The 22,731-nt window shown below is 42.2% G+C and overlaps 2 protein-coding genes and 1 pseudogene across 3 annotated transcripts in view; 1 reads left to right on the plus strand and 2 right to left on the minus strand.

The window, feature by feature from the left end:
- Positions 1-18,292, minus strand: part of ETFDH (electron transfer flavoprotein dehydrogenase) — a 34,359-nt gene extending 16,067 nt beyond the window's left edge. Inside the window, exons 1-6 of one of the 2 annotated variants that reach the window (XM_024746078.1) lie at positions 18,069-18,292; positions 6,441-6,581; positions 5,665-5,894; positions 3,649-3,730; positions 3,083-3,201; positions 761-838 (exon numbers count right to left, since the gene is read on the minus strand). In XM_024746078.1, coding sequence (XP_024601846.1) covers positions 761-838; positions 3,083-3,201; positions 3,649-3,730; positions 5,665-5,894; positions 6,441-6,581; positions 18,069-18,102 — 684 coding nt within the window. In that variant the 5' untranslated portion in view covers positions 18,103-18,292. Of the gene's footprint in view, positions 1-760; positions 839-3,082; positions 3,202-3,648; positions 3,731-5,664; positions 5,895-6,440; positions 6,582-17,778; positions 17,961-18,068 lie in introns of those variants that run through there. The other variant, XM_024746079.1, reaches the window with a different exon arrangement.
- Positions 9,643-10,233, minus strand: LOC112400378 (protein Hikeshi pseudogene; annotated as a pseudogene).
- A 79-nt stretch (positions 18,293-18,371) lies between the features above and the next one.
- On the plus strand, positions 18,372-21,714 carry CUNH4orf46 (chromosome unknown C4orf46 homolog). The gene is made up of 2 exons (XM_024746084.1): positions 18,372-18,922; positions 20,201-21,714. The coding sequence occupies exons 1-2, from the start codon at positions 18,722-18,724 to the stop codon at positions 20,354-20,356; spliced, it is 357 nt and encodes a 118-aa protein (XP_024601852.1). The 5' UTR covers positions 18,372-18,721; the 3' UTR covers positions 20,357-21,714.
- The last annotated feature ends 1,017 nt before the right edge of the window (positions 21,715-22,731 follow it).

Below are 22,731 nucleotides of genomic sequence, written 5' to 3' on the forward strand. Positions count from 1 at the left end.
TGGAGTAACCCTCCATGATCTCTGAGGTTCTAATCTAGTTGAGAAATTAAGACAATTAACAAATAAACATGAACAGGCAAGTTAATTTATCAAGACGTTAATTTGTGTTTTGCTCTTGTTATCATAGGAAAGCAAGGTATTTTTTTTCCTTGTCCTTTCCAAGGGATCTTACAGAGTGTGAGATCCATGTCTTAGGAGCTCTTCTTTTACAAATGCAAAATTAACAAGTTGTGAAAACCAGAAGGCCATTGAAGCCTATTTTGAAAGAGATGAGGTCAATCAGTTTTGCATTTACCAAAAGATGTCAAAATCCTGTCAAAGACTCCAGCAGCTTTACTGACAGTAATAATGCAAATGACTCTTGTCCACAGAAGTGAAAACTGTGGAGGTGGCCCAGCTGCTGACCCACGTGTGCACGGTTTTTGATTCTCCTTGAACTGGTTGTAACATCTTACTGATTCCCTCATTAATTAATCAGTGAAATAAAATCTTTGACCCATGTTTGTTTGATATTTGTATGTCATGTTTTTTCTTTTAAGAAAATTATTGTTAAACATGTTATATCTACTTGCCTAAATTACGGTTAGTTCAAAGATGTTTCTCTCTTTTTTAACAATGAGAAAAATTCCACATTAATAACTAATGTTCTAACATGCACTTAATTAATGTGCAGTTTGTAGCAAGACTGAATTATTGGGTGTGAGTTGATTCTTTCTCTTTCACTGTCAGTTTGTGAAGCGCAGAACTGTTATGTGCATACCTTGGGCGCACCATCCTTCTGTATCCCTACGTCGTTGGTGGCAATTCCTTTCACGCTACCGTCTTCATGAAAAAGGACCTAGAATGAAAACACGTTTGGTTATCACCTGGGGATTCACAACCGCTTGCAAAGAAACAAACAGCCTTCGATTTTTAGAAGGTGAGCTTGTTCTCAAGGTTATAGAGACAAAGGCTTAAGAATGTTCCAGCAAAAAAGGGGATGTGCTTCTAAGCTACTCCCTTCTAGACAGAACACAGCTCAAACAGCTGGAAATGAAGGAAATGCCCCAACCTGGTGAGGAAGAACAGGGGGAGCTGCCAGAGAACAACGAAGGAGCCGGGAAGATGCAGCGGGAAGCCCTCTGCCGAGTTCAGGGGTCAAAGGCATGCGCACAGAACTTGGGGTCAGCGCCCGTGACAGCCTGGACCGTCAGGTGGGCGGCTGAGGAGAGTGTCGGGAAAGCCTCTGTCTCCAGTGAGCCCAGACCCCAAAACCAAAAGACCAGACAACAAGACAAAACAGAGAGGGGTTGAACGCAGTCCAAGTTATTTCTGGACCACAAAGAAAAGGGAAAACTGGTCAAAGGTATGATTCTGAAGATGAGAAATAACAATTCTCTTATTTGGTTTCTGTTTTCTCTGGAGGAAAATGCTCTTTGGACAGGAAAGAACAAACTGTACACTAGAACCTCACAGCAGAAAGCACGGGAGAGGAAAGGCGAAACAAGAACCAGCAGCAATGGATGTGACACCTTGAAAACAAATCCACAGTAGTATGTGGCTGTGGCCTGGACCCGAAAACGGCCTCGGTGTACAAAACCTGGGGAGGAGAGGAGAGCTGCAGGGGACCAGAGAGAGACAGAGAGAGACATAGAGAGACACGGAGGGAGAGAGAGCGCACGCGAGTGGGCATATGTGCAGATACACTCAAAAAGTGAAAATCATGGATGCTACAAAACACCCACTTGTGACTTTGATTCCTGTTGAACACAGTTTAATTGGGAGAAATGCAAAACCAAATGCATGTGCATGAACTGGGAGACCAGAAAGCAGTGTTGGCAAGTGTAATGCAGGGACCATGTATTTTATTTGGTTTATATACTGTAAAGGTAAAAACAAAGTTTTTCAATTTTCGCTTGTGCCAAAAACAAGAGCACTCCCTCTCTCATCCAGATTTTTTTTAGCATTTCCTTTAGAAAACTTAACTGTAAACCCTTTCTCTGTCTGTCTTAGATATATGGGAGTCATGTTAAAAGCTAAGTGAGACTCCTGCCAGGTCTGTTTCTCAGCAATGAGTTTCTTGGGTACTCGGGGACACACCTGAGATGTGACCATGGAGGAGGATGGTGGCCGGTCTCCCTCTCTCTGGGGGAAGAGTCTGGGCTCCGTGCTGGCCTCCGCGTTGTCACTTCCCACTTGTCACAAAGATACAGGACGCTTTATTTGTCCTTTGGATAGAGACGATTAACGTGCATGTGATGGACTGTATCTGCCTGACTCTGCAAAAGGGTGAGATTTCTTTCTGTTCCGGCGACCTCCCTAGATGGCCTGTAGCCGCGCTGTAGTCTTGGCAAGAAGAAACGGGCTCACTCTTGTTTATAATATGGAGAGGTGATTTTTCTGGGCTGGCAGGAGATTTTAGTTTTAATAATTTCCCCAACAGTATTCAGTGAGAAGCTACAGTCCGATGTGGCCGCCAAAAGTTATTTTGAGGAAATTACTGGGAGAACAGTTTCCAGAATGAAGAGGGGAATGGCCCTGCTGTACAGCAGGCTGGAAGTAGTGAAGACATTCTGGGTGCCACTTCGAAAGGGAATAAAAAGGGAACGCGGTCAGAGGAGGGCAAGGAGAATACTGAAGGGACTCAACATATTTGCATATTATATGGTGGCTGTAAGAATGGAGGCTATTTAACTGGGAAGAGAAAAACCACCTGCGAAGGCGGGGAAGGAGAGCAGGGCATAGTTATAACTGGAAGAGTTCTCCCTGGAGGAGGGCACAGATTCGTTCCGCACAGTATAAAACAGTAAATAAACGTCTCCTCAACTTAAGGAAGAGAGTATCACCAACAAACCAAACATTGGAGATATTTTTTCATCCTTGAAGGTGTTCAGTCCTAAGCTGGACAGTCACATGATGTGGTGACAAGGACTTCAAGTACCCTTTGCGTGAGATCTTGCTAAGATTTCTTCTGAGCTTGCAATTCTAAAATCCTATGGCTGTTTGAAAATATACATCTATTTACCTCTGTACCCATCTTGGTTGCTTTTCAGAAGAAACAGAGACCGCGTCCTATAAGCACTAAGAACAGGGCCCCACAAACCTCTGCAGCCGCATAGCCGGGGTACACTTCCACACCCAGGGCTTCCGCCTGCTCTCCCATCCAGCTCACCAGATGTCCCAGGCGCACAATGTAATTGCCATGATTGTTCATTGGGAGACCTACAGATACATGCTTAGTTTAGAAGTCTGACTTTTTATGGGTAAAACATCTCAAAAACAGAAATACTTAATTTAGAAATTCTAATCAATGTCTAATTTCTACATAAATACACACACATCATCTTATGGCCATAATTTCAATTTATTTTCTAACAATTCTGGTCTACAGTTCAAATTATTATTACATTGAAAACGACATTACAGACTAAATTAAAAATCCCTGGTTGCCGTACAAGACTATCTCAATTCTTCTAGACTGGAAGACAAAAGCACTGGGCTCTAGGCCTGCTTTCTTCCCCACAAGCTAGCTGTGAAATTTTGGTTAAGTCCTTCGAGTCTCTGGGACTTAGTTTTCTCATCTGTAAAAGGAAGGGATTCCACCCAATGAAATGTAGCTCCTTCCAGCTGTGGAATTCTGTTAAGTCTAGAGAATTTATCATTCCTCACCTGGGAGAATTGGCACAGGAATTCTGTATTTCTCTGTCAAAATTCCAAATCTATCTTCTGTTACGGGAGTGTTAAGTGGAGCCTGGAAACCAAAGGAGGAGAGAAAAGGACTTTAGTTCATACTTGTGAGGTAAATACAAATCATAAACTACTGTGTCAAAAAGGAAAGGGAACTATCCCCCTCACTTTTCTTCCATCACTTCCTTTGGAGAACTTGACACCATAAATCCTTTGTCTCTTTGAGATGCATGGGAATCTTTTTAAACCTAAATAAGCCAGTTTGCATCCCAGGAATGTCCTTGCTGGGGGCCTTGGAGCCACCTTTGAAAGTGAACATCAGGGGGGCTGTCTTCCTGTCTCCCTGCCTCTGTGTGAGATGCCTAGGTACCTGCTGTAACTTCCTGCTCCATGGAAAGAGAAGAGTTTCAGTTTTCCTCTGGATAAAGGCAATTAACAGGCATGGAAGGGATTGGATCTGCCTGGCTACATAAGGCTTTGACGTGAAAAACTTTTTCTATTAGAACTGATATTGTGTCAGTAATAATTCAGCGATACCTGAATTACTGATATAACATTGAAGAGAGAAAGTTAATTAGGCATAGTTCCAGCATTTCTCGTTCCAAGGAGCTCACTGCTTTAGAAAGAAGAGCATCGTCCCTTGTGCTAAGCCCCACGTCAGCAAACCCAGCCCTGACCTTAACCTCATTCAGTTCCGGCCTCTGCAAGGAATGTAATCTTGCGCGTCAGCCTCTCACCAGTCCCTGTGAGGCACCACCTGAAGCCTCGCCTGGTAGGCAACAGTGCCTGAACTAACCCTTTCCCTCCCCCCTTTTTTTTAAATCGTAGAGTCCTAACCACTGGCCTGCCAGGGAATACCCTGAAATAACCCTTTTGCTTATGACTTCCATGCCCCACCCCCTTTCTGCCTGTCAAACCCTTTCCTTTTCTGCTGCTCCTTGGAGCTCCCTTCTGTCTGCTAGATGGGATGCTGCCCAGAATCACTGAATAAAGGCAATTTGATCTTTAAATTTACTCAGGTGAATTTTGTTTTTTAACAATCTTTACAGAGTATGTTCACAGATACTAAATATTCTAACACTGAATACCCTGAACAGCAGTAATAAAACCCATCTTACAGGGCTTCCCTGGTGGCGCAGTGGTTAAGAATCCGCCTGCCAATGCAGGGGACATGGGTTCGAGCCCTGGTCTGGGGAGATCCCACATGCCACGGAGCAACTAAGCCCATGCACCACAACTACTGAGCCCGCGTGCCACAACTACTGAAGTCCGTGCACCTAGAGCCCTTGCTCTGAAACGAGAAGCCACCACAGTGAGAAGCCCGTGCACCGCAACGAAGAGCAGCCACTGCTCGCCGCAACTAGAGAGCCCGCGCGCAGCAACGAAGACCCAAGGCAGCCAAAAATAAAACAACAACAAAAAAAACCCCCCATCTTACAGAAGAAAAAAACTGAGATGCATAGAGTACAATGTTTTAACCAAGGTCACACAAATGATGACTGCAGTAAAACTAGCACTTGATTCTCTGTGTATCATACCAGTGACTTTTCTGCTTACGTTATAAGGGGTCTTATTAATGTATTTCCTTAGAAAATTAGATTAAATTATCCTCCTTGGCTTTAGATACTGCAATGTCCCAGGAAAGTTATAGAACACTTTATTAAGAACAATGATATAAACACCTATGGAACAAGTTAGGAAATACCCTCAAAATCAAAAGGCTATATTTATTCAAAGATCTTCTCAAGATAATACCTTCTCATAAATCCAGTACACAGATACCATGTGCAGAAGGCATTAAATAAAAATGGGTTAATAGCTTAAAATTTTAACTATATTTGATATGATTCAAATTTTTTGGCCCTTTTAAAATTAAAAATCTATCTACAAGTATCCTCTAAGAGACAGAACTGGGTGAAAAGGTTTTCCACATTCCTTTCATTTGGAAATAGAGATGCAATAAAGACGAGACTGGGTATAAAAAACTACTTTTCATACTCCCTTCTCCTTCCAGTCTGGGAACAGCTCTTGGAGAGCTCGTGGGTCCAGGCAAGCCCCTGAGAGTGTGTGCGTGCCTATCTGAGCAGCTTTCTCCACCAGACACACGCGGATGTCCTTCTCGTGCTGGGCCGCCAGCTGCTTGAGCCGAGCGGCTGCTGAGAGCCCCGCAGGCCCGGCACCCACGATTACCACGTCTGCCTCATCTGCAAACCGCTCCATGTTCACCCCTGGAGGGGAGAGGGTTTAAACATATGTAACATCTGTAACTCCATTTCTGCTTTGCGAAGAAGTTCATTTGTACCATTTTTTTAGATTCCACTCACTTTGCTCTAAGGCAGAAAGTAACACAACACTGTAAATCAACTATACTCCAAAAAAACCCACATATCAATTCTGGGATGACTATTACCTGATAAAATTACAGGCTGGGTTACAAGTACCCACTATCCTTTAGAGCATTATTTATAGAAATAACCCCTCTGCTTCCCATGAGAATTATACTAAGTCCATTACTGTCTTAGTTTATTCTCTTAGGTTCTGTTCGAGGACGTATCTTATTTTAACTTCCATAATCCAACTTTTATTACTGAGATTTATTATTATAAGTTTGCAAGCATTTGCTTATCTAAATATTAATATGTAACAGATTTTGTAAAGTTATAAAATATTATTAGATGATTTTACACTATCATGAAAAATATAGTATTTACCTCCACAAAATGATACAAACTGTCTAGAAAAGTCTCAACAATTTTACAGAAACGATTACTTACCTTCCCATCGCTTGTCCTTATCCCGGGGATGAACGGTATAGTGGGTAGTGATTCGAGGTACAGTAGAAGTTGAAGACCATCTTGTAGCACACAGAGGTAGATAATTTTTCTTAATTTGTAAGGCATGAAAGCACTGGTATGCTGCATAAAAATCACGAACAGTATTATTTTTCTAATTAGTTTTTCTCAGGAGTAGATTGAAAAAAAATTTTTTTAAAGCAAAAAAAAAAATCTACGATTGGGGATCAGATCTGGCTTCTGTTTGGTTTTCTGTTAATTACCCTAAACGCTTAAACAGATCACTTAACTGCTTTAGATTTCAGTTTCCTCATTCAAAAAAGTAAAGGGCTACCAGGTGATCACTAAGGGACCATCTTTTTTTTGTTTTGGGCCGCACCACGCAGCTTGCGGCATCTTAGTTTCCCAACCAGGGACTGAACCTAGGGTCACAGCAGTGAAAGCGCTGAATCCTCACCACTGGACCGCCAGGGAACTCCCCCACTGAGGTACCACCTTGACCTGAAATTTTATGAGTCCACGTGATACCTTCTCTTTGGAAACATGTGTATCTTCTGGACACGTCAACACTGCGGACTGTCAGTGAATGGTTACATCTATGCTGCAGAGCCCTTAGCTGTGAATTGTCTTTCCTAGGTGAACAATTCAGCTGGCTTTTCCTCAGAAAGCAGTGCTTTCAAGTTATAACATTTTAAAAGTATCTAATAAACTAATTTATTCAATTTACCTCATGTCAAGCTTCATTTATAAATAGGATGACCATATAATTTATCACCTAAACTGGATACTTTGAAAGTAATAAGGGGCAGTTACTAATGGTTATGCTGGGACAAGGTGGCAAACTGCGTTTCAGCTTCCTTTTAAGTTAAGTGGACCCTGCCATATAGCAGCATCTTCTGAGAGCCTCAAAAACGTATCTATTCTCTGAGTTAGCAAAGAGGATTTTATGGAAATAAACAGAAGTGTGCAAAGATTTATCTGCAAGAATGTTCATTAAACCTGTCGTCCTTAAACCTTCACCTCTATGTCCTCCCTCCCTTACCTGAAACCAAGCACATCAAACCTCACAGAAAGACAGAAGCAATCAGGCGGGAACTGTCTCAATTCCTGGCAAGAACCTCTAATGTAATCTGTAGTGTCCGTCCCTTTGTTCATTCTCTCAGGTTATAATGAAGAGATGTCTTTTCTCCTCACTTAGAGTAATCCTTCCACCTGGATGACGAGGCTAACCTTCCCATCTTCTTAGAGACGGTCCTACGTCAAAGACCCCGCTAACTCCTGTATCTTCAATTTCTCACTCCCTTCTCTGGTACTCCTCTCCATGGCAATCCTTCCCGTAATAAAAGAAGGGCAGAGAATCCTCCCTTGGGAATAGCCCTGAAAGATATAAAAACTTATATTTGTAGCTTAAATAATTAAAATCTGTTATGGGAGAAGGGATGGAATAATCAAAGGAACAGAATAAAGAGTTTAGAAATAGACGGAATACACTTAAGGATCTGTCATATGATAAAGACACCATTTCAAATAAGGAAGAAGAGACAGCTCGTCATTAAATGGTCAGAGACAGGTAGAAAAATTGGAAAAAAGTATACCTCTCTCTTTATATGAAAATGAATTCCATTTGATCAATGATTTTAACAGGAAAAGTCAAAGTATAAAAGTTTATGGTGACGACTTCCCTGGTGGCGCAGTGGTTAAGAATCCGCCTGCCAATGCAGGGGACACGGGTTCAAGTCCTGGTCCGGGAAGATCCCACATGCCGCGCAGCAACTAAACCCGTGAGCTGCAACTACTGAGCCTGTGCTCTAGAGCCCGCGAGCCACAACTACTGAGCCCACGCGCCGAGCCCATGCTCCGCAACAAGCAAAGACACAGCAATGAGAAGCCCACGCACCACAACGAAGAGTAGCCCCTGCTCACCACAACTAGAGAAAGCCCGTGCGCAGCAACGAAGACCCAACGCAGCCAAAAATAAATAATTAATTTAAAAAAAGATTATGGTGATAGATCCACAAATTATTTGATTCTCTGCTTTTGAGTGTGGGCTGAACTTAAGGATTAACTTCCAACAAGTAGAGTGCGGCAGGGAAAAATACTAGCTTTACAGTAGAGAAGTACGACAGACACTTTACCCAAGTGATCAAGTTTACCATTACCAGCAACAAGACATCCTGGCATCACACGATGTAATGTGATGAGAAGGGCTCCTCACCTCCGTGCTATGCCTCCCCCAAATCCACAACCTTAGTCTAATCGAGAGGAAGCAGCAGACAGACTCGGATCGAGGGACCTCCTACAAAACGCCTGACCAGTGCACACCGCAAGTGCCAGGTCATGAGAGACGAGAAAAGACAGCGGAATTACCACCCCGAAGTAGACTTGATATGAGAAGACGTGACAGCTGAAGCAATGTGGGGTCCTGGACAGAAAAGGATCTGAATAAAGTCTGTAGTTTAGTTAATAGTACTGCACCAATGTTAATTTCTTACTAATTGTTCTATGGATATGAAGTTAAGCTGGGTGAAGGGTGTATGGGAACTCCTCGTGCTATCTCAAAAAAAAAAAAGGGTGTAAATATTTGTGACCTTGGATTAGGCAATGGTTTCTTAGCTATGACACCAAAAACACAAGCAACAAAAGAGAAAACAGATACACTGTCCTTCATAAAAATGATAACTTTTTGTTTTTAAAAGATACCAACAAGAAAGGGAAAAGATAACCCATGGAAGGGGAGAAAGTATCTGCACGTCATATATCTGATAAGGGACTTGTATCTGGCATATATAAAGAACTCATTTCTAATAACAAAAAGACAAACAACCCAATTAAAAACACACAAAGAATCTGAAAAGATGTTTCTCCAAAGGAGATAAACAAATGTCCAATAAGCACATGAAAAGATGCTCAATATCATTATCCATCAGAGAAATACAAATCAAAACCACAACACGATACCACTTTATATCCACTAAGACGGCTATAATCAATAAGACATAACAAGTGCTGGAGAGGAGGTGCAGAAATTGGAACCCTCGTGCACTGCTGGGGGTGGGGGGAGTAAAATGGCGCAGCCACTTTGGAAAACAGTCTGGCAGTTCCTCAGAATGTTAAACATACAGTTTCCATATAACTCAGTCATAGGTATATACTTTTTTTTCCATTAAAAATTAATTTATTCAGATTATGTTTTCCAAAAGAGAGGGTTCTGTGCTAGTCATCTTTGAAAGTTTTCATACCATTTCAGAACCACATTTGTCGGAATGAACATTTCAGATGGACTTGGTGTCATCTGGGCCTGAGAGACATCAAATGAAGCAAAACTGTAGAAGCTGTCCAACATCTTTTGTGGGAACTGAGTAAATGAGTCAACTGAAGACACAGCAGCATTGCCTACAGAAGTCTGCTGAGCCAGACTGTCCAGTAATTCCACTGAACTTCCAATCTGAGCAACAGATGGAGTTCAGACAATATTCATGGATCCAAAAGGGTGCTGGCTTCCTTCTCCAGATTTAAGACCTGAAACTTTGAAGATGGCACTTGGTTTCCCATTCATGACAAATCCTAGGAGTTGCCATACGGGCATTCCATTTGAATCAGGATAGGAAAAGTAGACAGATCCTTCCATTTCCTCAGGAAATGGGACTGTTCCCAGCATAAAAACCACAGCACGGTTGGTATTTTCATAATCAGGCAAGTCAAAAACAAATTTATCCTCTGCCACTTGCTGTGCAGCTGTCTGCACCAGCCTCCCCGCCACCAAGCGGCCAAACATGGTGGCGGCTCCACTCAGCCAGCAGAGACCCAAAGTCCTGACACTACTGCCCTAGTCGAGCCCAAGAACCTTCCAGAACATGGTGGCGGATGCCTACCCCTCTGCTACACAGCAACTAGGCCAGCGGCAGAAATGCCTCCTGCCCCCGTGACCTCTGACCTCTCCTTCCTCAGGTATATACTTAAGATAAAAGAGAACATACGTCTGCACAAAAACTTGTACATGAATGTTCATAGGTACGTTATTCACAGCAGCCCCACAGTGGAAACGACCCAAATGTCCATTAGTGGATGGAGAGTTGTTACCTAGGGCTGCAGGGGCTGGGGAGTGATTGTTAATGGGTATGAGGTTTCTTTCTGGGATGATGGCAACGTTCTAAGACACACTGTGGTGATGGTTGCTCAACTCTGTGAATATACTAAACACCACTGAGTCGTATCCTTCAGATGACGTGATTGTATGGTGTGTGACTTGTATCTCAATAAAACTCTTGCTTAAAAAAGAACATTTACAGTCACACACAAAGAAGATTATGGGGAAAACAACTGTAATTTTCTTTTAAAGAAACTTTGATTTGGAAAGCTTTTTCTAAGTGTGGCAAAAAAATCTCAAAACTCATAAGATCACTTAACTAAAAATTTAAAACATCTATATGACCAAAAAATGATATAAACGTAACTGTCTTTTTTATTTTTGAGATTTAAACACTTAGACACACCGGCTGAATTGTGGTAGAGAAGTGAGGTCAAAAAGTCCAGTGAACTCATAACGTCACCATACAAAATCACAGATGGCAATTCTATGTCCATCTCTGATGCCAGTAGTGCTAACACCAGGCTATGAAATGGCAATGATTTAAATACCCGATGAAAATAGAAATGGTAATTTGGGTGGAATTTGGATAGCACTTGACCCAAGAACGATTTCAACTAAATTAGGAGTAGGGCAGATAGTGTCCGATTTACTTTGATATTCCAAAAAACATAAAGCAAACTGTGGACAAAGAATGTCACCTGTCATCTCAGTAAACAAAGGATGTTGAGGCCATGAAGCCCTCAGCCACTGCAGCTGCCCCCAAGAGTGCACCCTGAGGGGATTCAGGATGGAGAAAAGCAGGATACTGGCCCTAGATGGTATAGGTGCACATCAAAGGAATAATTTCAATGAGCCCAGACTCTTGCATCTTCCCATACAGGGAAAGGCACTAAATTCATTAACTTGAGATTTTTAGTTTTCTCTAATTAGCAGTAATCTTTTGATGTTCCCACTACCTTTTTTTGTTTTTTGTTTTGGTTGTTATTGTTGCAAAAACTCTCCAGATCCTGGCTCTTGCCTTATGTCTCTGGAGCAGTCCCTCAGAGCCGTCTCAGAGGTTGTCTCCCGGGCTGTAGTCCTCAGAATGTCTGTTGATTAAAACATAATTCTCAACTTTTACATTGTGTTCTTTTATCCCCCAGGTGACAGTTTGGCGGCCACTAAGGGACCTAGAGCTGACTTCTCTCCCTCACCTGAACTCGCTGAGGAACAGGAGCCTTGGTACCAGCAGAGGCCTCTTCTGTCCACCCACCTCCTGAGAGACTCCAGACAAATCTGGGTGAGTCTCCCCTGGTTCTCAGAGCTCCAGATTATTGGTTGATGATCCAGAGTTTTATGTGGCGGTGTGTAACAGGCACCTGGCTCCCAAGCTGAAAGATACTGGGGGTGGGGGGCCTGGCTAAAAGACACTGGGGACTCTGGAGTGGGTGATGAGGTGAGAGGCTGGCCTAATATCTTTGCCTCCAACTAAGACTCCAGCCAGGTTTATGTACGTACAAACCTCATACTTACAAGTACTTACTTAATTGGGAATTAAAGGAAATCTTGCCTCAAAAATGACAAAGATGGGGCTTTTCTATTGTGCACAGTTAAGTTAGAGAAAACCGGCTTGATAAGACACCTTTTCAGAATTCTGACCTTAAAGTAACAAAAGTCCTTCTAGGGGGAACTTGCATTTCCCTTCCGGTGTCTTTGAGATGTAAATGTTCTACCTGTGTCTTTGAGATGTAAATGTTCTACCTGATTTACATCTTTGAGATGTAAATGTTCTACCTGATCTTCGGTGCTGTGTGTTTTTAAACTTGGTCTCTGCCATCCGGAAGGTAACATACGGTGTACATCTGTCAGCCAATCGAACAGACTGGGATTCCGAGCAGTCTTCTGTCTGTGCCAACTCTCAGGGACTTTTTTTTGCCATCTTAACCTTCATTGTGTCAGCCTGTTCAACGAAGGCCTTTACTTTCTTAGACTATTTTTGGGAGTAAACCTTCTGGATCTTGTTTAGTCGGCACCCTCCACGCTCTCTTATTGGGAAGCCTCTTGCATTTTATTGGTTTGAGCCACTATTAAGATATACCTCATTAAGGGCCAGATGATGGATCCTGTAAATTGGAGATACTTCTAAACTGGTAAAATTTTAGAGCGCTCTCGTAGTGAGCAGCTGTTTTATTGGCACCCATGAAAAAAACAAGTTAGAAGGTGGAAAAAGACATATATAATGATTAACCTAAGAACTCCTTTAAAACAAACAAAGGAAAAAACAGTTTGGGAAGACTTATTTGTGGTCTCTGCTTCCCCTCAATGGGTCTTACAGATGCTAATAAAAGCATTAGGCTAATTAATGTTAACTAGTTTAACATGGAAGTTAAAAAAATGAAGGGAAAAGTCTAGAGACTTCTTCCTGACAAGGTGGAAATTTTAGAGACTGGTACCCCCCAAATAAAGAAATCTACAGATGGTTATTAATAAATGGGATAAATAAAATGGATGTTAGTGGGATTAAAACAAAAGGTTTTGATGCAACACTACCTATGGATGATGGGCCAAAGGGACCCCCTATTGGTTCCCAACATTAAAGGGCCCCAAACAAGTCCACTCTACCCAGTTTAAAAAACATATATATTTAAAAGGCTGGAAGAAAATTACATTTAGATACCTGACCAACAGTTACTTGGGGCAACAGGCCAACTAATCAAATAAAAAGACTGACAAAAGGGCCTGAGTCTCTTAGTTCAACTCCTCACTAGGGACCCCAGAGCCTTTTAAACAAAATAGATAAAATGGCTGGGGAATGAAAGAAAGCTGCTAGGACTCCTTGTATGACCAAAGCTTGTTGACTGGGTCCTAATGGGAACCAAAGTTAAAGGTATAAAAGTTGACAGAATTGAGATGAAAGTTTATAAAAATTGGTATATTTAAATAGGCTTTATATAAGATGTTTACATCTCTTTTGCTGAAATTGTGGGATAGACATGTTTCACTGGGCTTCCTCTACTTGGTATTATAAGACGGCATATGAATCTGGCCCTCATGAACTATTAAACATATGAAATGAAACCAACAGGGTTACCTGAGCCCATACAATATAAGGTAAAAACTGGGAACTAATATTCAGGGGTCAATAAATATAATAATAGACATCTTGCTCTGGGTCTACCCTGTGCACTCAAAAAGAGGGCCGTTGTTAATGCCTTATGCAAGCTTTTGAAGTCATGATAAATTAAATCCTAAAGTTCTAGAACATGGAACTCTTGATTTTCAGTTTAGATGGAAATCTTCTCTCTGATACAAAAGCAAATAAAGTAAGTATAGTTGGGCAAATCAATATTTTAATATCATTTAGGTGGCAGATCAGTTCTTTGGAGAATTAGGAGCAGATGTACCTTTCAAATTTCTACAAATCAGAAATGTAAATACAGCCCACAAAGACCAGAGACTGAGCCTAATTAGCTCAAACAGGTAAAACCTGAAACCAAGGGGAAAAAAAGGGAAAAAAGGCCTTTTTAAACTCAAACTGGTGGAAAGGTTTCCTCACCCAAAATCTAATTCATAGCCTCCTTAAGGGTTTATCAAGGACAAATACAAATTTAAGTCTTTTCCACAAACAGTGAAGCCTTGGTCATCTGAGCAAACAAATTTAACTTATTCCAACTGTTACTTATAAACTAGTGAGTTTATATGGTAATACCTGATTCATAACTAAGCTTTTAGAGTGAAGCTATGCGATCTCTAGTTTTGTCTGTTTATATGTCTGGGTGTACATTACATATGAGATGTCTCAAACCCTGGAAAATATTATCAAAATTAAACTTATAAAAGAGCTCTATTTAATTGACTTAAAATAAGCACCTACAAACTAAATATTTCTAAATATAAAAGAAACTGGCCAGAGTGAATTTTGGGTTCACATGATCTAGGAAATATTCAATATTAAATTAATATCTGATATTAAAGCCATCTTAAGCTTGTTGGTTTAGTCAGTACAGACATGTCTTACTTTTATTGTACCTAGGTTTACTGAAGGTCATAAGTTCATGTTATTTGTAACAGTTTGTCAACAAGAAAAAAAATTAAATAGTACGATTTTCATAAGTTACAAAATAAAGGTAAATGAGATAAGAGTTTTCAGGTGAACTCTTCAGGAATAATTATGCTTTGGGTATGTCTATCTTAAAATAGTTTCTTCAGATTTTTGGTAATTTGAGTTTTGACAAGTTAAAAATGATGGGAATTTATTGAATATCCAGGTTACTTCAAATAAAATAAAATACTGCAACGTTAATTGCTAAACAGGTCTAAATCTACCTACTTTTGTCTCCTTACGAGAGGGAAACTAAAGATGTTTGGGTTTATTGGACACATGTCTTGTACCACACTGAGGAAAGAAATTATGCTATGAGAAGATGTATGTTTCTAGAGGTTACAGAATATTCAAACCAGGAAATGCTGTTTGTGAACAAACAGTTCATAATCACTTGCTCCTTTTCAGTTTTTGCTAAAGATTAAGGTTTTTAAGGGTTAAAACTGTAATATGTAATCAAAGCTACTAAAAATATCAAGGGAAACATTTCAGTGTGCTAGGAAAGTAGGATGTATGTTCTCAGCAAAAGAAGATATGAAGAATAGAAATGAATTTGTTGGGAAAAGAAGGGTGATTTTGTCCTAGAGACATTTACTTCTCCTTAAAAAAATTCCTTAAAAAAATTAAGGAACAAACTAATATGAACACAGAAAGTTGTGGAAGGTTTGCAGAAAGGGAGCCCTGAAAAGGAGTTCTGGACATGGTCAGGCTGGGATTAGATTAAATTTAATTAGGTAAATGGATTTTGTTATTAAAAATAGGCTGATGTAGGAATGGACTTGGTTCCTCTCTCTGTTAAGAGAACAAAGTTTTCACTGCTTTTGATAAGAGATTGAGTTTCTGTGACTCTAAGTGATTTGCTTTTGAAGTATTTTGTCACTTTCGTTAAGTGAATTAAGTGTTGTTTCACAGCGACCTATGATCCTATTTGACCAAGTGTTTTGAAACCTTTTTGATACTTTTGACAAACTTCCCAAATCGAAATTTCTAACTAAAGTTCTTCTGACCCCCAGCTAACTCTGAGATGCTTCAAAGGAATCCTGAGATATCTTGAAGAGAGATATTAAACTAAGTTTATTTATGTTAACGTACATGGGAAACACTGTCAAATAGTGATAATACCTTCTAAGGTTAGATGTCATTCATATAGATATTCCAAAATTTGTAAAGAATTCCTAAAAGTCTGATATGTCTTGGTATAATGCTATCAGTCATAATTCTAGTTATTATCTTAAAATGTTGTTTGTCACAGAAATATCCAAGTTTCTTGTCAACTGCATTGTAATCAGATCTTTAACCATGCCATATTAAGTCTTTTGTCGTTTTTAGACAATCATTGTTTTACTCTGATGCTTTTATATAATGAAGACCTTCAAGAAGATTTACAAAAAGGACTATTTGACAAATACAAGTTTCTGACAACTTTTAGATCATACCACTGAGCTGGAAAACCTTTCCTCTTACACTTACCCCAAGTTGATTAAGTATACCTTTGTAAACAAAGATGAAACATTTCTTTTTCTCTCTACCTGATCCCTCCAGAATTTGGCTTCTCCAGCTGGCTCCCCTGGGGACTTGATGGCTTATTTCGACCAGATTACAACTAGTTATACTAATCATTGTTTTAATTTGCTTTCTTGTTAGTTTCAAATTACTTATGACTTGTCCCTCTCTCTGCTGCACTCTGACCTTACTAATGTTATTAGCTGTATTATTTATATCCTGTCTATTTTATAAGATTGCTTTCTCTTGCATTACCTAATGTGTAACCAGGCCTCCAACAAAATCAATGATGTCTTAAGACAGCTGATCACATACATAACTCTAGAATAACTGTAACAGTGCAACTTTAGATATGGGAAGAAGTAACAAGGGAAAACAGCTCCTGGATCGTCATCAACTAGTAAGACAGGTGCTGCAGAGAATTTTAGATTACCAACAGGGCCCAATCCCCAAAATAACACATTGGGTGGCCTCTCAACAGAATCTTCGCCTGATCCAGGAATGAGCCCTCCTAGCACCATGGGACAAAAACTGGTCATGAAATGACTCCCAAACATTGGTCAAATTTATGAGTAAGAGGAGGCGCTGTGGACAAAGAATGTCACCTGCCATCTCAGTAAACAAAGGATGTGGAGCCATCAAGCCCTCAGCCACTGCAGCTGTCCCAGCTGTGCACCCTGGGGGGATTCAGGATGGAGAGAAGCAGGACACTGGCCCCAGAGAGCAAAGGTGCACATCAAAGGAATGAGTTCAATGAGGCCAGACTCTTGCATCTTCCCATACCTGGCAAAATGCTGAATCCATTAACTTGAGATATCTGGTTTTCACCAATGAGCAGTAATCTTTTCATGTTCCAACTACCTGGCTTTTTTTTTTTTTTTTTGCTTGTGTGTGTTTGTTTTTACAAAAACTCCTCTGCATCTTGGCTTCTCCCTGACCTCTTCAGAACAGTCCCTCAGAGCTATCTGAAGAGGCTGTCTCCTGGGCTTAAGTGCTCAGTGTGTCTGCGAATAAAACGTAATTCGCAATCTTTAGGTTGTGCATTTTTTTTTTTCAGTCAACAATACTTACCCGTTAGGTGTAGTAATACACGCACGAGGTATAGAAACTTAAAATGAAATCCTAACTACTTAATCCACGATGGCCGAATTTGACAATTCTAATTTCATGAAATTCGTTGACTTTGCAATAGGTACACCTGTTTATTGTATAACCACAAATTAATTTAAAGAAACTAAAGATAAAAACTAAGTCCGTTGTGGGAGAATTCAATATCCTGGAGTAAACCTTTTTTTTTTGACTTTTTAACCGTTCTTTTGTTTTTAAGTAAAATAAAACAAAACCAAACCCATCCCGCTGCATCATTCTACTTTTTTTTCTTAAGTGAAAGGGGGGGCGGGTAATGAGGTATTTTACCAAGTCATCCTGACGGTTCTAGGGGCAACCATGACACGAAAAGCCCTAGAGTTAATTTCAGGCAACGCAGAAAAATTCCTGGCCCCAGATCCACTCTGGTCACTTGGGCAGCATTTGAAAGTTACTGCTGGTGGCAGAACGGTTCAAATTCTTAAGAAAGGAGTAGGACGACTGCCAAGACGCCAGCCAGCTGAAGACCAAGGGGAAAAGCTGTGCAAATGTTAGTTTACCCATTTCCAACTCGGCAACAGACAACGCCTGGGTTTCGGGAGGGGGCTCAGCACTGGCGCTCGGGGAGATTCCGCGGCGGCGCCGTGCTGACAAGTTTCCTCCGCCCGTGACCTCTGGCCTAGTTAGTTGTCAACTCTGCAGCTGGACGAGCCGGGGAGGAAGCCGGGGAGGAATCCAGGGTCCGCCGGGCGCTGACCGCACGACCTCTGCCTTGGTTCCACCCAACGACGCGGGCCCGGGCTGCCCCGCGACCTCGCTCCCCTCACCCGCGCGCGCAGACCCCGCTCACCCGGGCAGGCCAGCCTGGCCAGCGGCACCTGCATGTTCACTGCAGTCGGTACGGGGGCGGACGCCGCAGGAGGAGCTCGGGCTCGGCTCGCCCGGGCGCGCGACCTCTAGGCCACGGGGGGCGCCATCGCCCGCCAGCACGCGCGGAGACTCCGCCTCCCTCCTCAGCGACTGCTCCGCCTTCACGGCGCTCCCGCCTCCCTCTTGCTGTGCACTGACGCCGCGCGAGACGCGACGAAGGCAGTGCTTCCGGGTCACGGACTGAGGGGGCAAGGGAAGAGACTCCAAGTCCCGGCGCCGCCCGCGGCTGCAGGCGGTGCGGCCTCTCACCGGGGCGCGCGGAGGCCGCCGGAGCTCTTGGGGGCCGAGACCACCAATCCCAGGGTGCTTCGCGCGCGCAGTGCCAAGAAGGTGGGGCGGAGCGGCGCGCACGGCACCCTGGGAGGTGTTGTCTTCCGCTCCGGGAGCGCAGAACTGCCCGAGGCGCACTCATTGGCACCTGATTGGCTGTGCCGGGAAAGTGACAGGGCTTCGCGGCCCAGGGCCGAGAGCGGTGAGGAGGCGGGCCAGCTGGGATTTAGGCGCGAGCGGTTGAAAGTCGGTTGGTATCATCGGTTCGGCCACCGAGGTGCCGTCCCACCCCCAGCCCTCTCCATGGCGGACCCGGAGGAGCTGCGGCTTTCCCCGCAGCCGCTGCGGCTTTCCCCGCAGCCGCCGCCCTCCTCTGCCTCGTCTTCAGACGCGTCTTCAGCATCTTCCCCCGGCACTCCGGGGGGTTTGGGCCGGACGGTTCCGAACAGGAACAGCGGCCGGCCAGTGGACCCGCTGGAGGAGGTGGAGCTGCAGATCGGAGACGTGAGTGCGGCCGGCGGGTCCGGGCCGGTCCCGCCCGTGTTGAGGATCCGCGTCGGGAGTCCCGGGCATCCCTCCCGCGCCGCGCCCGCGCCGGGGGTTCTTCGTGCTCGGCTGCCGGGTTCCCGTCCGGCGCTGTAACCCGAAACCGCGCAGTTCGCATCGCCCGCCCCACCTCGTCTGCGGGGCTGAGGGCCAGGCGTGATCCCTCTGCCGGGACTTAAGGCGCCCCCGTCCCGGTTGGCCGCCTGCCCAGAGCCCGCTGACAAGGCGATTATCTGTACGGGCGGACCCAGTCAGGTGTCTGCTGGGACGCCGGGTCTGGACGGCTTCTGTTGAACCTGCAATTTCCAAACCCCTCCTCCCCGAGGGGTCCCGGTTTCAGGATTTAAGGTCAAGTGTAGGGTGTGTCTTAACTGGGAGACCCTCCCGTGCAGATCACAAACTGCGGAGTGAACTCCGTTAATGTCTCGTTGCTCAGTCGGTATTTGTTGTTCTAGAAGATGGCGAGAGTGCTGCAGCAGTTTCTCTGCTGAGCAGGCTGGTTCCAAGTGAGCGCGTAGAATGCAGTGCGGATGTGTAACTTGAGGGTCTGTTCTTTGGTCTGTACGTTTTCACGGCCTGACGCGTTCACAGGTAAAGACAGTGGAGCACGGCCCTTGGTACCCACGTATCAGTAAGAGCTGTGTCATAAGACCTTCAGATACTTCTGGTACTTGGTGTCAACGGCCCCAAGGCTTCTTGTTGAGCTAAATGAGACTCTAGTGTATTTTCAACGAAAAAAAATGCTTAGTGCTCATGTCTCATCCGTCATGGATTATCTTTCTCGCAGACATACTTCCTCAAAACTTCATATAGAAGAACTTCTGGGACTTCCCGGGTGGTCCAGTGGTTAAGAATCCGCCTTGCAACGCAGCGGAGGCGGGCCCGAGCCCTGGTCTGGGGACTAAGATCCCGCGTGCCACCTGGGCATCTGAGCCGCGCGCTGTAGAGCCGGCGCTGCGCAGCTAGTGAGCCCGCGTGCCCCAGAGACGAGCCTGCCTGCTGCAACTAAGACCCGGTGCAAGCAAAGAAGCAACTAAATTTTAAAAAAAAGAAAATTTCTTGGGTTCCACGAAAGAGCTGATGTTTTAGTTTGTAGATTTTTTTACTTTGAAAGAAAATAACTTGGGCATTGGATTCGAGGTTCTAAGTTATTTTCAGGTTGGTTTATAAGATGCAGAGAGAATTAAAAAAAAAAGCTTCTATTGTTTGACTTTTTTTTTTTATATATAATTTCAGGCAGCATTTTCATTAACCAAACTTCTTGAAGCTGCATCTGCTGTATCAGCTCAAGTGGAAGAGCTTGCCTTCAAATGTACAGAAAATGCACGTTTCCTTAGAACATGGCGGGACCTCTTGAAAGAAGGCTACGATTCCTTGAAGCCTGACAACTGACGTGACTGTAATAATCCATACCACCTCATTTATGATGTGTGCACACGTACCGTGTGGATAGGATAATCACCAGCAGTTCTGTATACAGAAGATGAAATTTTTCTTGGTTTTCTTCATTTTGTGAAAACAGAATATGATGTTATTTTTGATGCTGGCCCGTTTATCTTTAAGCATTTTCTGTTCTCTAAACTTTCAAAGATTCTTCTATGGAAGTTAATTTAATCAGTAGATATTATTAATAACGCCACAGTGCTACCAGTAGCAGGTGGACCATTATTCTCTTCAGTTTGCAAGAAGATACCAAAACTGGCAGAGTTTGAAGTCGAGCTTTATTATATGGACCAATGTTAGATTCAGCTCCATTAGGCTAAGTTCCCTAGAACCAATGATTGTGTCTTATTACTTATATATGTCCAGCAGCTAGAAGTCTGTTACACAACAATCCCTAAATGTTTGATGAATAAGAGTTGACAACGTAATTAAAATCTGTTTTTTCTTCCTGTTTTTAGCATAAAGATCATAATTGGTTTTCAAAAAGGTATTTGAGTCAGAACCTCATTGACCTGAAGGAAAATGTCATCTTTTTTTTTAAAACAGGATTTTGACCTTTAACTGTTGACAGCTTTTTAAAATATATGATAAATATTTTTCACCCTTCTATGATGCTTTCCAAAAAAGCTTTTACTGAAACCTGTCTTGAAAGAATGCCTATTTTTTTCCCTAAGGTTAACTGCTTTTATGGATATTTCTCATATTTGATGTTGTTATATGTTTGCTCTCTTTAAAGTGCCTTATCAAAATTGTGGCTCTATTATTTTGGAGCTTGGCAAGTAATAATTCTAAATTCTAAATATAATAATTCTAAACAAGTTACTTTTTAAAAATGCATCAAATTTAAATGGTGTAATTATTTTCCTATTTTTCGATCTTCATGACAGTGTTCTATTTCACTTGTCCCGTATCTTACATTGCGCTCCCTCTCTCTCTCTTTCTCTTTTTTGATGGGTTTGTGTCGTATATGTCAGTGACTGAACCAACTAATTCTCTTGCTGTGTAACTTTCTGGATGCCTCCGATACAGTATCTTACTTCTTTGTAGGTAAGGAGGTATGTACAGAACTGTGTTCCCAAGCCCCACAATGGGCCTGTGAAAGGGGACACATGGATGGGCAAAGGATAGTTTTGTTTAGCATATTAGGTCATGGTTTGTGATTAATTTTTTTAAGTTAAGGATAACACATATGGTGTGTTCCTATACCAAAGAGATGCTTGTTTTGATATTAGAAAACCGTTTTTCTTATGTGCCATGAAAATTGCAATTTTTAAAATGTACAAAAATAAACTTTTGTTTAAACCAAATGTTATTTCCATTTCTTTGGGTTCATTATTTTAAAACTTTTTACTGAAATATTTCAAACCTAACAGGAAAGGTGAATGATTTGAAGAACACCCATGTATTCTCACCGTGTGGATTTACTGAATTAGCATTTGGTATGTTTTCTTCAGATCTATGCATGTATGTAAATGTTAGATGCATTTGAAGCTTGTTTTGTTACCTCTTTGATCCCATCCCCTTCTTCTCTCCCCAGAGATAACCACTGTCCTAGAGGTGGTACATATTCTGGTTTGCGTTCTTGTATTTTTCATACGTATACACGTTTTCATAACACTGCAAAGTACTGTCCTGAAACTAATACTGTAAATCAACTATACTTCAGTTTAAAAAAAAAAACTACTATTTTGTGTATGTAGTATCCAGCCTCCAGAGGGCCCCAGTGGTCTTCTCTCGCCTGAAACCCATGGCCCTGTAGAGTCTCCCATGTTGAATAGTACTGACTTGTGTAAGTACCAGCCTATTGAGGAAATGCAGTGTGATTTCCCAGACCATACCTTTTGTCCATTTTTCTGTTATGTTTTGTGTTTCCCTTATGGATTTGTAGGTATTACATATTTTGAATACTAACTAATGATCCACTATGTATGTTTCAACCATCTTTTGTAGTCTGTGGTTTATTTTTATATTTGATTATAGAGTCTCCTTGAATAAACGTTTTTCATTTTAATTTAATCTCACCAATCTTTCATAATAGTGTTTTCTGGGTCTTGTCTAGGAAATGTTATAAAGATGCTCTCCTATATGTCTTTCCAAAAGTTAAAAAAGTTTGTTTTTAATGTTTAGGTGTTTAATCCACCTGAATTTCTTTTTGCTTATGGTTTAATTTTCGGGTCTTGTTTTGTATGTGTATAGGTGTTCCTCCAAATACCATGTTTCAAATGCTACATGTCATTCGATTGCCATATAAATGCCTCAGTCTGAGCTCTCTATTCTTTTGATCTATTTGCTTGATCTCAAGCTAAGATCCCCTGTAACTTCCC

Source organism: Neophocaena asiaeorientalis, unplaced genomic scaffold (assembly GCF_003031525.2).
Source record: "Neophocaena asiaeorientalis asiaeorientalis breed wild unplaced genomic scaffold, Neophocaena_asiaeorientalis_V1.1 scaffold51, whole genome shotgun sequence".
Lineage (NCBI taxonomy): Eukaryota > Metazoa > Chordata > Mammalia > Artiodactyla > Phocoenidae > Neophocaena > Neophocaena asiaeorientalis.